The sequence below is a fragment of the Myzus persicae genome, unplaced genomic scaffold (genome assembly GCF_001856785.1).
Source record: "Myzus persicae strain clone G006 unplaced genomic scaffold, MPER_G0061.0, whole genome shotgun sequence".
Taxonomy (NCBI): domain Eukaryota; kingdom Metazoa; phylum Arthropoda; class Insecta; order Hemiptera; family Aphididae; genus Myzus; species Myzus persicae.
The window spans coordinates 73,986-91,258 of record NW_019103749.1 but is presented as its reverse complement, the minus strand read 5'-3'; the positions used below and the strand labels follow the sequence as shown (position 1 = coordinate 91,258).

Sequence of the window (17,273 nt, the reverse complement as noted above, 5' to 3'; positions counted from 1 at the left end):
AACAATTGAAACGGGCACGGTCAAATAAGCACGCGATGAAGATATTATAATACTGTGCGTCTGAGGCTGTTTTAAAATATTCAAAATCGGCCCTAAAGTATATTACGTAGTTAGCTAAAGCCGCCTGGCTTTCTGGGTGAAATATTTAGTGGACTATAAAATATAATAATATAAGCGCTATTATACTCTATAAACGTGTATTATGCACCATAACGTAGTTATATATTATTATATATACATGCTTGGTACTTGCTCACGGGCAAGCAATAATTTTTTAAGTTACCTAAAACTTCAGCAGTTAAGTCGAGATCGAAAGAAAGAAAAAGTTTGTAATTTGATTTTTTTTTAATTTTTAGATGAAGTTTTTCTTTGGTGCATATTTAAATCGAGTTATGTGCGTTTTTTCTCCTTTAAATTGTCGAAATAATATTTTCATAATCTAAAATAACGAACGTTTCGCGCGATGGTGGGTGTATATAATTAAATATTAAACTAATAAGTATTAAATAATGTTCATAAGTATTAATGTATAATAAACCAACATCTATATGAAAACATCATATACATATGATATTATAGTACGTATAGAACTAGATAAACCTGTAACTAAAGTATAAATACATATTTTTATGTATCGATTTGCAAATGTTTGCGTTGTGACTGCAATTTAAATTAACATTAATAGAATTATGCAGGATCTACAGGAATTGCATATCAGTATTGGATGTTTTCGAACCTTGAATTTATGAATCTGTTATTTATTATTTTATACACACATACTTTTAATCCGGAATCCGGATTACCAGTAAATATTAAAATGCTATATTATGTTTAGTCATAGATTTCCTTCTGAAAGTAAAGTAGTTTCTTTCTTTTTATTAGTGCATAATTGCAGATTATTTTCTATTTATTTCAACAATATTAGGAATTAGAATCGCATACAGGCGTCTTGCGATATAATACGCGTTTGATTCCCGTAATTGTCTGTTGTACCCGTGCCTATATACTCGTAATATAATAAAATTGTAAAAAATCGTCTTGTTCTCCTTCCGAGGCCGATTACTTCCACTTTTACCTGTAGGACGAAGACGATAATAATAATATATGTTTTCCCTCCCCGCGTGCAGTTTCATCTATATATATACAATTATATATAATGGCAAATGGCATTTAACGAAACTCAAACGGAATTCCGTCTATTCTTTTTCGCGCTGTAGAGGCGTATTATGCGCTCTTAGAATGCCAGACATCCGTGTAGTCCGTCGTCCGGTTGGCGGCTTCTCTTTTGAAACTAACATATTTTGCCCCTCCCTACCGATTTTCTGAGTAAAATATAATATACCTACGTCGTCGCATTATTTGAGTTTCATATATTATTATTATTATTGTCGTTGTTGTCGTTGCGTACGGATACGCGTATATATGATGATATATATAATGAAATAAAAGGCTACGAACAGCCGTGTTTTTCCCACACGTCGAAAGTTGCCGCAGTCAGATTCCGTGACGCAGCCGATGACCATAAATCGTGTTTCTCCACCACCGCGTAGAACGCGTTCAAACCACACCCTCCGCGGTATATACCTATATACCAGCTATAATACCGCATGGTTAGATAACGTAGTTAGCTCTATTGTCTTTCGTAAAATTTCCTACGGCCATTGTTACATTTTTCTACGCGCGTTATTTTTTTTTTTTTTGTCAACTGTGTTAACACGGTATATATAAGGTAATATATAACATAATTATATTGTATAGATACTGTACGAAAATGAGTTTGGGGGACTTGACGACTTTGTTTAGGTTTTGGGCGCTTTTTTAATGCCCACGACACCCGGTGCGTAGTTTTATCGTGTATAATATTATGTTGTTAAAACATTAAAATATTATCTTTACAAGTCGGACGCGTCTGTTGCTGCAGGTGGGCGAGTGTGTGACTTGTAGCCGGGGTTTATTCATACATCGTTCATTGTACGTGTGCTAAGCATTTAGCCAAATATTTGGGTACCCAAACGTATTCATAAATTATTTTTGTAAGTTAACGGTCATATAGGTAGAACGAAGAAGTGTGTAGTTTTACAGTTATAATACGTTGTTTAATAGGGGAGATATTCTCTGCATTGTGTTAAAACGTGATGTAAAAAGTGAAATAAAATCGTCACCTTAATATTGTTTATTAATTATCTTTATATAAGTGACACTCAATAATAAACTTTCTGTATAATATTGTACTCATAGTTCGAATTAATGAGATAGAGTAGAGATCAAATATTTATCTGTTGGATTTAGATAATAACAGTAATATATAGAAAATAGATATTCGGTTTATTGTAGGTACACGGAGCCACGTGTCGCACAGTAGTGTCGTTCGTCGGGGTGGCTTACGATATAATATTATATCCTAAAGCTGTTTGAAATAAACTTATATACTCCTATATACATAGGTCTTAGTGAGCTTATCACAGCAACTCGTGAATAAATAACATAATCATGGTTTATCTTCGTCAGCGCACCGTCTGTGTATACATATAGAGGAATACGAGAAACGAGATTTAACGTATTTTCGAAATATTTTACATTTCGATGTTTCATATCTGTTTTGGTTGAGTTTTGGTGTTATGTGGATACGATAATAATAATTAATAATTTGACAGTGTTTGTCATACACCAGCACTCATACTACTCCGTTGATAGTATATTAATTATTAATATAAATAGAATATTATAATATACTATTTCATATACAATAACGCCACTAAGTAATATAATTTCTGTACTAAATGTGATACAGCACTGTGAGACTGTCGATTGTCGTGTTATTATTTTAATTATCATAATATCGTATGTATTGTATAACTTCTCATACTCAACAGTAGTCATATATTGGTACTTAGGCACGTGAGTCTTATTATTATACAACTATGTATTAATATTATTACTATTATTAAGATATTATAAAGTTGAGACTCATTCGTTGCTGTATTAATCGATTTTCGGTAAGCTTCTTAAATACCTACTCATACACACACACATTTATATATATACATGTACGTAAACGCACACTTGCTCAGATTATAATTCGGGAGAAATTTAATTTGAAATATATAACAAAAGACAACTCACAATAATACTACAACTCATCTGCTAAAGGATCGAGCGTCTTATATATATAAATATGCCTATATATCGGTACTATAGTATCTTTTCCAGTTTTAATTACGCCTCGAGGGCTTAAATGAGTTAAGGACTAAATAATAATATAATCTATTTTTTTCTCTCTCTTCCCTTTTTAACCGGCCCAACGAAAGTTTTGGACGTTTTAATAAATCGGGTTTTCACCCTCCTGCAGCAGCACAACCGTGGCAGACGGACGACAATGACGGATTCGCGCCGCGGTATTTCGGTTTTCCCTTTTTATTTTCCTAATGCCTACTACGCGACGACTGTAGTTCGAGTCGGTGTTAATATTTCCACCTGGTCGAGCCGAAACATAGACGCTTCAAACCGTACAATATACCCACGGCTAAGACATATTCGATATTATTATTATATAGTTTCAATAAACCTCAGTAGTTTATTATTATTAAAGAAATATATTATATATAAAATGTCGTTTTTCAAAATTAATTTTTGCTGACTTATTATTACATTTATTCAATAAAAAAAAACTTTCTTCAGATGCGTTTTGAGATTCAAAAAAAAAAACTATTGCTGTGTCGCATTTAAATATTGAGATGAGGGTTTTTAATTTGTTTTTAAATTATAAAACGTCCGGCGCACGGAATGGCAGTTCGAGTAAATATTTATTAATAATTCTATCAGAATTCGCTAAGATTATGTATTCCTTCTGTTTAATTACGCATCTAAGAACGTTTTCTTAACTTCCATGTTCCGAGTAGTATTTGGTAAACGTTTTTCAAATCAGTTATTTATAACAGAATTTTCAGAATTTTCAAATATCTAACGTACCTATCGTATATTATTATTATTATTATTATTATTATAACTACTTTATTTATTTTCGGGTAAGAACTCAATTACATACGAATTGTAATTTAGTACATTCAATATAGTATAAATAACATTTTCAAAATAATAAATATGCAAGTAACTTAATTCTTATAATTAAAAATCACAGAAATAAATCAATTAAAAATGTTGTCTTTTAAAACTATTGAAAGAATTAATAGAATTTAGATTAAAATTTAAAAACCTATATGTTCATCATTGGCGATAGACATAATTCTATTTACAGGAGCGGATAATGCATAATTTGTTAGTGATTGATGAACTAATTTTAAATTGAGAAACTGAAAAATTTAATTATGATTTTTGAAGTCTTTACAGTGTCTCGTAATGAAGCTAAATATTGAAGAAGATTTATTGATAATAATATGTTGGATATGGCTATTAAAGTTTAGATCAGATTCAAATATGACCACAAGATCACAAAATTAATTTACACCAAGTAAAGGGTGATTACGTATATTGTAGGTGTGATAAATTGAGGTTACGAGAACGTGCGATGGTCATAGTTTTGCATTTATCAAATTTTAATGGTAAATATGTGCGTATACAACGTACAAATGTGGTAGTTATAAACTCCGATAAAAGTATGTAACTTTGATGCATACTGCACAATACAATTGCATTTTCAAAATGTATACAAAGTTTGATAATTTTCGTCGAGACGACTTTATTCCGAACACTTTAAATATATAGTCACATACGTAGTACGTGCACTTATGCACGGCATGGAGACAACATTTAAGTTATTTAAGTATCGTATGTTATATTGGCGTGTGTATATAATATCGTGTCTGTTTGTAAGTATAATAACCTACAGAGGTATTTAAAATTATATATATATAATATATATATAGGTCTTATATCTTAATTGGTCGTATAGTACACTGCTTTTTTAGAAAAATGACTTATAAAATATATTATTATTATTTATTTTTATTTTTTTAAATATACTATTTTGTATATATTTATTATACTATTTTGTATATATTTATTATTATTATAACAGCAATCTAGAAATAGTATTTCTTAAATAATTAACCATATTATTAAAAATTAAAGTAAAAATCGTCAGAAGGTTTTAAATAAACGAAAAAATCATACTTCTTGTCGGACTGTAGTATATTTATTGCAATGCTTGTCACATAGTATAATAATTAAACTACGAATTATAAACCTATTGAAAATTGTATATAATATGTAGTGCATTTATCATACACACATACTTTTGTATAACTTGATATGACAGTAATCAAATTAACAGATAGATAGTGAGAGTATCTCTATAGTCTAAATAATTACGTCATTGTACCAACTATACTCCGTGACATACATAAAACTATAAAACTATATTTAGCCTAAATTATATATTGTCTTTTTAAAATAATATAAGAAAAAAAAATTTTTTCCGTATAAAATGTTATTTCTAAGAAATCATTTGAAAGATTATTCAATATCTTTGACGTTAAGATCAAAAATGGTAAATTTATATGACATATAAATATATAATTACACATTACACATTACACATTGTAATGTATAATGTACTCTCTTCAAACTCTTGACTATATTATAATATAGATTATCCAATTCTCGACTTCAAAACTCATAAGTTTGGATTTTTAAGACTGGCCTCTTTGGAATCTTGCTTGAAGCTTTGGTGCTGCAAATGTATAATAAATTAGCATGCTTAAATAATTTATAAATATAATCGAATACAATATAATAACTAATAAATACAACATTGTATAGACGAGCACTCGTTTTTATTCATCTCTCCGCATCTTAAGTAACATTCACCGGGTATTCACATCAGTAATATACACGATCATTTTATAATGAAAGGAACACAAACATTGTAAATATATATAAAATATGTTTTTTTTTTTCAAAAAACTTATCATTATATACCATCCCACTCACCCAGCCACCATCGTAGCCACCACCTTAGGCTCGGCGTGTCGCGTATGCTCCTCCGGTCCACGTTCACTCGTCAGGACACTAATCAAACAACACCGTCGCCTCCTGCCAACCTATGCAGGACCCGGAGGCGGCTTTATCTTATATTATGTAGTATACGCACATACAAATAACAACGTTCGGGGCCATTAATCCTTTCCTAATGCACCTGACGATGAGCATATTTACATTAAGCCAACCCCACTGGTGAAAGTCCCCTCGAGCTTTATGTCCACCACTATCTCTCTCTCGACCACCCTCGTCTGTAGCATTGCTACTGAAAGTATTTCTGTATTTTTAAAAGGTGACGGTATACTACACAGTATATACAATATACATATTATAATATTTTTAATATAATATAAGGTACCTATATATCATAGAATCTCGATAATTCCAATTTCTTCTTACCCCTTATTGAAGTGTTCTAAGTTGTGTTTAAGGTATGTAACTTGAAAAATACATTAGCTGAATTTATTATTATTCTCCTTGGGATTCGAATTATTAAGACTTGACTGAAGAATATCATAGGTAATAGAACTTAAAATAATATTTTTTTTTTTGTTTTTTTTATCATGTCGTTCCTTAGAATTGTTAAAAAAAAATGGAAAAATAAAGTCATGCAGTTGACAACCTCACTTATACTACACATTTTAATATTATTAGTATGTTATTTTCCGTCTGAAGGGGAACATAGAAAAGCTTTAGGGTCACGTGTCGAATTGAAAGAAGGTATAATATAATACAAGTGATTAAGGATGATTGAAAATTCTGGGCATTATATTATTCAAAGTCTGTGAACAAAGTCAATATAATTTTTCATTCACCTATATGTATGGAGTTTACTCAAATGTAGATAATGTCAATGAGGTCATGGGCTACTTTATTGAGTGATCAATCCCTAAAACCCTCCTGAATTCTCAGTACTTCATGTGTATACGCCAAAAACGCTTTTGAATTCTATCAAAACTGTCCACCTCTGCAGCTATTTCTTTTCGAATACACGTGTATGTATATGTTTTGTCTATGTGTGAATATTATTTTTACTATTTATATAATTTTGTAACATAAATATTATTATGATAATAATACATAGAGAGGAAATGAAAATAATATACATCAACTGTACATATTTTCCAAACCTACGAAATGAAAAATGTTTCCTTGTGTAAATACTAAATATATGTAGGTACCTACCAAAACGTAACATTATTTTTCATTTCCTGTCCAAATATTTAATAATATCATCTATACAATAATATATCATATATACCTATGTTTTACGATAAAAATTCTCCTACGTGCTTACCAATGTTGCTGTTAATTATAGTAATACCTACTATGTTTGTTCAACTTGCAGTAATAAGCCGTATTATAAAATGGATATATATATATATACACAGTACATACTATTTCCTACATTATGTAGGATGACCGACATCATTCGTCTCTATAATAAGTTTCGATAAAACGTCATGACGACGAGTCAATGTACTTATGTAGCTAATAGCTATATAATTTAATATACGCTTATGCAATTTTAATGCACTAAGTATTCACGATTCACGTTCTTCTTTTAGTTATTATTATTATAGCTATTGGGAATACTGCGCAGGGTGCTATAGTATAACGTATAATACATATAACACACACCACTGTTCACGCCTCCTTAAGCGCATTTCCTTTGAGAAAAGTCAATTATTAAATATTTTATGACACGGTTTCTTCCCCGCACACTATATACGCGTAGTTGCATTAAATAATATAACAAACTGCAGGGAGTGCATACTATATAATATTGAAGTCGAATTCATAAACATAATATAATATGTACAACTAAAGTGAAATACGGTCGAGTGAGTTTTTCGATTTCCAGCTCTGGCGTCTTAAATTTACAAGGGAAAAAGCTGCGGTATACAGCAGCAGCTGAAATATCACTGCTTCGTAACACTGCACAGTAGCTAGAAACATCAAAGGGTTAGGTCGTTATTTTTGGTGTTCTCGGAAAGGATCCGCTCCGATGACTTCTATAATAATAATTTGTCTTACCGTCGTGTAAACGACATTTTTCGGATGTTTGGAATGTTCGGCGACAACGACGACGTATATTATTATTATTATGATATATTATTGTATCGAATTTTCTAGTTCGGAAATAGGTAGTTAGGTGTACGCGTTTCCGATATTATATTTCTCTCTGACACGTGTAAATTATTACGGTGTATTATTATAATAATAGTGTGACACAAGAATATTATTATTACCGTGACGGAAAGACGACGACGGCGACACAATAACACGCGAGTTTTACGGAACGATGACGGCCATGTCGTCTCGCGTGTGGTGGTCGTCGTTCTGTTGTTACACTGTATATTATTATTTTTATTTTTATTATTTAGATGATATATGATGTGCATATTTTTTATTTTTTTTATGATTATTATTACGGAAGACAACGTATGAATGAGATTTTTTTTATTATTATCAATGTAATATCCGGCCAATGCTATAGCTGATTCTGTTCGTTTCCGTTATGTTCAAAATCGTATGTACATACTATGCGCATAAAAATCTGATTATACAAAAATAAAATCCAAATATTTTATACTATTGCATAAAATAAATACTATAAAATACGTTGAATTCAGCTAGGAATTTATGAACTCGCCAGAAAACAATCAAGACAAAAATATTATATTGTAATCAATTAGTTTGTAAACATATTATTTAGCCGTGTTCAATTAATATTGAGTAGTACTTATCTATAGTAACATCTGGCAGGTCTTAAATTGTGCTTGAGCGAGCTAATAATATGAATATTGTACGCAATAGAGTACAATTTAACCACCGTCCATTCCAACGAAAAAGGTCGTATCTCTATTTCAGTTTCATATTTTTTTCTTCAAATTGGTTTAACTGTTTTTCTGGATTACCAACGAAGACCGCAGTAACTGCATCTTATATTATATTGTTTAGAACGTCTTTGGTTGATGTATGCTACAACCAGTTTCATTGGGAATCTAGAAAAACAGTTTTACCAATTATGCAATAAATCATGATCTCGACGATGACCAGCGAAATAATATTACTATCTATACAAAAACAAATTTTAAAGTATAAAAAAAGTTGATAATGTTTTAATTAAATAAATCATCAATTTATTTTTAATTGTAATACCTATAAAAGCGTTTAACACTAAAACTTCCAGATAATATAATATGGAAAAACAATTCATAATTAAATAATTTGATTAAAATATCAATATACGTGCATGAGGTAAATACCTACAATATTATTTATGTTAAAAATATATTCGATGCAATTATCTATATTTACCATCAATCTTGGCATTTCTTCTTGGCACGTTAAACAGAATATTACTCAACTATTTGTTTTTCACATTCGTAAAATTGTTATTTTAATCAGACTAAAGCGCTATATTTTTCGTACATACTTGATTTAAAAATTACGTATCTCATTATAGTTAATATACGACTTATTATTTGATCGAAGATTGTACTAAGATTATTACTATCTAACTAACTAGTAACTACTACCTACAACTGCCCATTAAAGTTCTCTTTTTTTAAATGTTATTATTTAGAACAATTACTTTTTATAGGTATATAATATAAAACCTACACTTATTACGTCTTAACATCGTTATAGTGTACCATTGGGGTTTTCAGACATTTGCTATCAGCTGAAAGATTGTCCTGTTTTTTGTTTTTATATAGTTTCTAGTTTCCTATTTGCCCGGTGATTGACGACCTGCAGGCCTTGGTCGATTAATCTTGCTAGACCCAACTGCAGCCTCCCATGAGGATATTTCCTATAGTTTTCGGGCTTATAGTTAGGTGACGAGAAGACTATCGTATACGTTTTCAGTGACTTTTTCTAGGGTTTTAATATCACCTATTTAAATAAATGTGGGTTCCTATCATATACCTTATACTCAGTATAAGGTCTATGGTACCTATATACTGTTGAATATATAAAAATAAACTCGAGAAACTGCAATTGGTACAATATATTTTAAAGATCGAATTTCGAACCCCAAAAAAGCTGGCTCTTATTATGTAGGTAATTAATGAATTGTTTATCAACACAATTTTTTTTCATATTTTTCAACTTGTCGTCGTCGGCTGTACGGTATACATTTGTAACAAGTGTTCTAGACAAAATGTTGATCAAGTTTTAATGTATCGCGATACATTTTTTTCTTGGCTTCTACTAATAAGCTTGTCGCTGTCACTTTCGACGTTATTGATGGAGTCCAACATTTCACTACTGCTGAATGCCTTCCTCGCGTCCTCTCTATTTTTCAGTTCTCGTACAAAGCAATCGTTTGTCTACGTTTCAATTCGTCCAATTATTGTGGCCAAAACCTCCGTTTTTTCCTCTTATTTCGCAATTTTACATCGCATACCTTCTTTCTTATACACTATTTTCACCCACGTTGTTTCCGCATCGTCCCACCTCGTAATAAAACTGAAACACACAGAGGTTCGAAGATTTATCGACGATGGCCTTAATAAGACTGATTGCGGTTTCGGTTTTATCGCAAGACTGCTGGTACTTATTAGTCCCTTTTTGGAGGTCCATATTATATGGATACACATGTGTATAAATATTGATCTGTACACTATAGGTACAGCTGATTTCATGGTAAACCGTTGGACGCCAGTCACTGACGAAATTAATTGACACATACATGCAAAGTATTCGATTAATAAATTAATATGTTACTAGAATAACGACGTTTTGACTAGTTATATATTTTTTACTCTTGCTAATCTCAAAAAAAATCGAACCCCCCAATAATTAATAATTGTTCAAACAAAATGTACTACGATTTTTTTTTATCCTCTCGTAGTTTTAATGTACTTACATATAAGACTTATACTAACTAAACATTATTAGTTATACTTTTTATTTAGCCGTTTTGGATATATCATGTAATAACTTACTAATAATAACTAAGTATAACATCATTGCGTATTTACATTAATTTCAATTAATGATTTCAGTGTAATATGTACTAACTATTATATATATTAAATAGCGGTGCAGCGTAATATTTAGTTTTTTATTTTTTAATTCAATAGTGTTATTACGTGTATTGAATTGTCGCGAGAGGCACTTCTTTGACGTACTAGCTTTGTTGTCGTTTCTCGTTTACTCCGACAACAATAATGTCCCCTTTTTATAAATTCGATGGATACTACGGTTCATTGGCTATAGCCCTAACTCATTCCTCACGAAATTGCAAAAGAATGTATTTGCTTCAATACTTTCTTCCCTTCGTAGGTACTCGCTGGTGATAAAACTCTCGGTGTCACCTGGTTTTTTTTTTATATTTATCAAACAACTTTTTTATCAGTCAACCATGGTATGTAGTATGGGCACTATATAATAATGTCATGTTACTACATTCAGTTTTCACAGAAGCCGTTAAGTATTTCAAAATACATATAGTCAATAATATTATTATCGATCATAATAGATTAATAATATTAAAAACATAATTGTTCAGATAATATTAAAAATTTAAAACAATATTTATACAATCCATATTAGCAAATCATTTTTTACTTATTTAATACAATTCTTTAAGACATTTTGCTGTATAATACATTGTCTTTGGTTTTACAAACATTTATTTTACTTTAAATTAAACTGTTTTGATTCAAGCAATGGATCAACATTGTAATACTTTATAATTTATCGACAATATTATATGGTATGCAAATTTTACTTAAGTTTGTGAAATAGTTTAAATATATATATAACAAAACCAATATTAACTGTTTTGAAGTTTATGTAGTATGTGATTATAAAAATGAATACCTATACGTAATACAATAATTAAAATAATTATTTTATTGAGGATTTTAATTTGAGCTTTTTTTTATTATTTGATTACAAACAAATGGTTATAATAACTATAGTAGGTAGTATGACTATCATAAACTTTTAAAATATTTATTGCTTATACCTATTTTGATACTACCTATTTTGTCCTTGATGAATGATAATAGAATTGAAGTAACATATTAACTGTGCATATTACATTATATTTAACTCTTCCTTATATTATATATTCATATTATTTTACTGCAAACAATCATTAATCATAATAATTATATATAATAAATTCTAACATGATTAATAGTTTTAGTATCAGTATAATAATTTGCTAAACATTATCAAATTGACTAACGAATAATTGATCGATTTGTCTTACAGGAGTATATGGAAGCGAAAATCGTGCAACTGGAATCTGAGTTGGTCGCAGAACGGCGAATCACGCAGAGGGAGAGGACGCTAAACTCCAAGCTTCAAAAACAATTAGCTCGGGTGAGTACAATACATAATATCAGTTATAGTTCGTCTCCGATTTTGCGAAACGCGTACAATATTCTTTATACCGAGGGACGTGGTCAGTTAGGCAAATGAGGGTGACCCCCGCGTTGGCATGGCGACCAACTGGATAACAATCCATGCAGTCTTTTGTATGTGCTCTCTGTAAACGGACTGGCGATATTGAATTCTCCGGCAAACGACGGTCCCCCCTCCCTCTGACATCGTGTCCCCTTACTTCCATGGTTAGTACATAATATAGGTACCTATGTATTAAACGGGTAAAAAAGGGGGTTGAATCAGACTTGATATGTTATTGTTATGGGCTTTGTCGAGATGACTTACGATTCAAAACAAGACTTTTATCCTTGCGTGGTGTAAGTGTACTGCAGCTTCTAACAAAATCTGTTTATATTTTACCGGAGATCGGAGAGAATTTCTATGTTTGAATATTTTAGTATATAAATCAGTACTTATACACACATGATGTATGTATAAATTTATATATTATAAATTATAATAAACAAAGTACCTATATATACATTATTTATAAGTAAATATAATATACATATATAGGTAATGTGATTCAAAAGCCAATACCTATCGTAGGTTGCTATTTTATTTTATTTTTTCAAAATGATTTTTTATTACCTTCGAGTACTTTTTTGTAAACCATGCGCATATTATATTAAAGGTTCCACGCGGATTGAAGTAAAATATTGTTTTTTGTTTAAATTCCATCCTACGTCATATAATATGCATTATGCACCTACAAATTGTTGATAGTATTTATTTTTCGGTCAGTTAACAAACATAATAGTAATATATTACAGAAAACTGCATGAACTCTTTTCTATCTTGATTAGTTCGCTAATGGAATGCTGTTATTTTCTAAATAAATAAATTAATAAATGTAAGCAATGAAAAATATTATTTTTGTTAATAACAGCTACTTATACCTACACTTATATTAGTGACTATTCACTAACACTTATATTAGTGACTATTCACTACCTTTGTTCAAAATCGAATACTTGAAACACAGTTTGTATATATTATTATCTGGTAGGTACCTATTGTAGTGAAGAAAAAACAATTATCTAAGAAAAAATAGTTAAAACAATGAAAGTTAAAATAACCTCAGGAGACATAATACAACATATATTTTACAAAACATCTGAAGACAACTTAGATTCAGCTGTGTCAAAACTGTCAACTGTGCATGATTTATTTTTTAAGTTTCAAAGATAAAAATATAGGCTTCTCTGGAGTATACCTACCATTTTTTTTTGGCAATTCAAATTTCGATTACTCAGAGGTTCGATAACTGCCAAAGAAAAAAGTTATTTATTATATCTGTTTATAATGACCGACTTCGCAATGGCGTTCCTCGACCAATTTCTAGAGGGGAGGAGGAGTGAGCCCGATCTACTATACTGTATACATATTATATTGTATTATTATATTTGAATTGTGGGGAGAAAAAGTTATGATGTTTTATAATAATATTAAATACTAATGTAATAAACATGCGAATACTATTCTTTTAAATTTTGGCCGTTTTCATATTATAATGAATCTCAATGAACTTATCTCTGGACTTGCTTGTAAAATATAAAAACATTTAATATTAATAGGCACAATAAAATTATAAATTACTTTTAACTTACAGAATTTACATAATAGTATTAATTAGTGATTTACATAATGTATTATAGCTATTACGACAAAATGCATTCATTAATCAATGCAACTAATCGTCAAAACGATAAGAAAATAATCATCCAAAGTAAAAATGTTTATTATAATTTATAGCAATTTATAAATATATCTGATTATATCTGATTATATCTGATTATATCTGATTTGCGGTCGTTAACATAAACACTAAAATAATTTTGTGAGATAGACATAATTCGATTTATGAGTATATATGTATTATATACAGTACATATGTATTACCTCGCGGAGTGTAATAACTAATAATCAATGATGTCGATTGAACTACATGTTTTTATATTCATTTTTATTGAAAAATAATCAAATTTCAATAGTTTGGATTTAAATCCCGTGGCTATGATCTGTGAATGATAAATATTTTTTACTAGACTTATAAGATTATCAGTAAATACACACGGTTATTTTAAATGTTTACTCACGATAAATAATAATTCATAAATAAAAAATGAACACTTGAGCAGTAATCATAAAAAAACGTATGGCTGCAGGCTGCATACACTTCAAAAAAGTAGATGAGAATAAAACCCTCGCAGACGCATAATATTTATAGTCACGGCGAATTGTAGGAAGACGACAAATCATATTTGGACCCTTCTTGCGCGGCCGGATTGTAAACGTTGAAGGTGAAGTCGCCCAACAGCTCTGACTTCTTGCACGGACGTGCAAGCGACAGTGTTGTATTTGCGTAACGCGGAGACATCGACCGGTTATGCCGTCCCACCTTCTCGGTGCGAAAATGTTTGGGTTCGATGACCGGTTGTTCCTTATACCTCGCGGTCGAGCACAATATCTACCGGCAACAAGTGTTTGGGATGCGACAGTGGCGTCCAATTCTAGGAGTCCATCATTGGCTTGCATACATGGCGTTGTATATTTTGAAACTGATCGCCGTTCCAGAACTGAGCGCAAAGTTATGTTCACCCGACGGGCCTGCGAACTATGCGTGACAGCAGGCCTTGAAGTCTCAGCCGCTTTACGTCACTCGTTTTGTCGTGTAGTCGAAGCAGGCCACGGTCGCGGTGGTGAACTAGCCGTGCGAGATCGGACAGTCGACGAAATATAACGTCAGACGATGGCCCAGGCCCACACCTAGTCACCGATATGGGCCACCATTTCCATCATTATTAATGTCCAGTATAGTCAGCTGGGACCGACACCCTACACTGTCAGCAGCTGATGCACTACCTGACTTAGCAATACAACGGGAATGAAAAAGTATCGAACTAAAATGCAAAAGTGTGCTTTTGGATTTCAGTACATGCAATAGAATAATCAAATATTTTCACAGATATTAGCGTTCAAATATTTGAACCTTCGGTGATTTGCACTGTGTACTATTATATTTTATGACATCCTCATATTTACTCCGAGTGCAATAAAGTCATTAGCTAATGGACTATATTTTTAATGTATTAAGAAATTTAAAAGTTAAAGTCTTAGAATTGAGCGTAATTGTAGTGGTCCATACTATTTATTGAACCAAGATCAAATAATCGATGATATAGAAAATATAAATAGATGTATTATAATTCTTATTATTTTAACCAATCCTATAATTTAGTTTAATAAACTTAAATTAATGTTTATAATAAAATAGGTTGTCATTGATTCAGCTATGGTTTTTTTTTTTTAAGAGCACTATTAGAATTATTTATTAAAACATAATATATTATATATATATATAGCTATTTACAAAACAATAGCTATTTTGCCATCACCAACAACTGTTAACTTAAACATTTTAAAATTGCTCTAAAAAATTTTTCGTTAAAATTAAATGAACAGTATTTCGTCGTTTTTAAATTTTTTTTCCCTCAATTCCATGTGATTAATAATAATAACAAAAAAAAATTTTGATCGTAAAATGACATGAGATACACACTGTATATTATTTAACGCTCGTGTGAATGATGTACTAAATATATATACCTAATGTGTATAATATATGTTATATATTTAAGCTAATGACAATCCCTCTCGGCTCTGGTTTATGTTTCATGTGAAGAGTTAGAGTGACAACGGTCCTTAGCTTTCCACACAACTTCCCCCTTTTAATTTTGAAAAGTGCTGCATTTCGTTTGTCCGAAACAAAGAGGTAGCGAGAACAATGTCAAAAAAACGTCCACTCAAAAGAGTATGACGAAATAAAGGAGGAGATACCACCCTTGTTTGTTGTACGCGTATTGTCCTCGGTAAACGAGTAATCTTTTAGATCAAACAAAAATAGCGTTTACGCAAACATAATCATGGATTGACTTATTGTATACAAACATTTTTGGGTTTTCGATTAAAAAATAAACGTAACAGAATTTGGATTAATTTCTTATAGAAAATTGTTTCGTGTCCGAATATGATAAATGTTTCTCGCGCGGACGAGTTGCCAAGAGTGAAGTCGTCCCGGGGGGCGCATAAAGAACTTCAATATATAGGGGAAGTTCTTGTGAAATCTTATTTAACCATCTGAGACCTTTGTGTTACGGTTCAAGTATCGGCCAAAAGTGTTTGGCTTTAATTGGACGTTACGCCTGTTGGTCAACTCAATTTTCTAAAAAAAAAAATGCTCAGAACCTCCTGCATGTATACAGGTTTACACCTAAGTTATGCACTCATACATTTTACATCCACATCACCGTTAGAGTTAACGTAAATGTGATAGCTAATATTGTTTTAGAAGCTGAACTTGTATTGTTTTATTTCATTATTATTACGCGTTATACAAATGCATATATATATAAATCCATATATTGTACAGTAGAATATTATATTAATATGTCGAACGACGATATCTCAAATTGTTCGTAATCTGGAACTCCATTGAATCCTCTTGAAATAATTACCATAATTATTACAATAGAATTCGATAGGTACATCAAAATATTTTTGATACCTTGAACTTTTTTCTATTCTCTTCGAGTTTCGACACAACGAGAGTTAACTCTCTGTATTTATACAACTGTTATTCAACGCTACACAATTGATGTACATATGAATATTTGTAAAAGGTTCGTGAGTAGTCTATATATTATATAATCAGCGAATTCAAATTAACCTGGCGTTTCGATTAACAGCAATACTCGGCTTGGCTATAAATTACATTATGCAAAACACGGGATTGCATTATAAATACATATACTATAATAATAATACTTTAGGGAGGTAAAGCGTATATCGTACAAATAGGGTAC

General features: G+C 30.8%; 1 protein-coding gene across 1 annotated transcript in view; it reads left to right on the top strand.

Annotated features, from left to right (window-relative positions):
• Positions 1 to 17,273, top strand: part of LOC111035195 — a 155,675-nt gene that overhangs the window by 77,324 nt on the left and 61,078 nt on the right. The window contains exon 4 of the mRNA XM_022316720.1: positions 12,235 to 12,345. Coding sequence (XP_022172412.1) covers positions 12,235 to 12,345 — 111 coding nt within the window. The remainder of the gene's footprint in view (positions 1 to 12,234; positions 12,346 to 17,273) is intronic.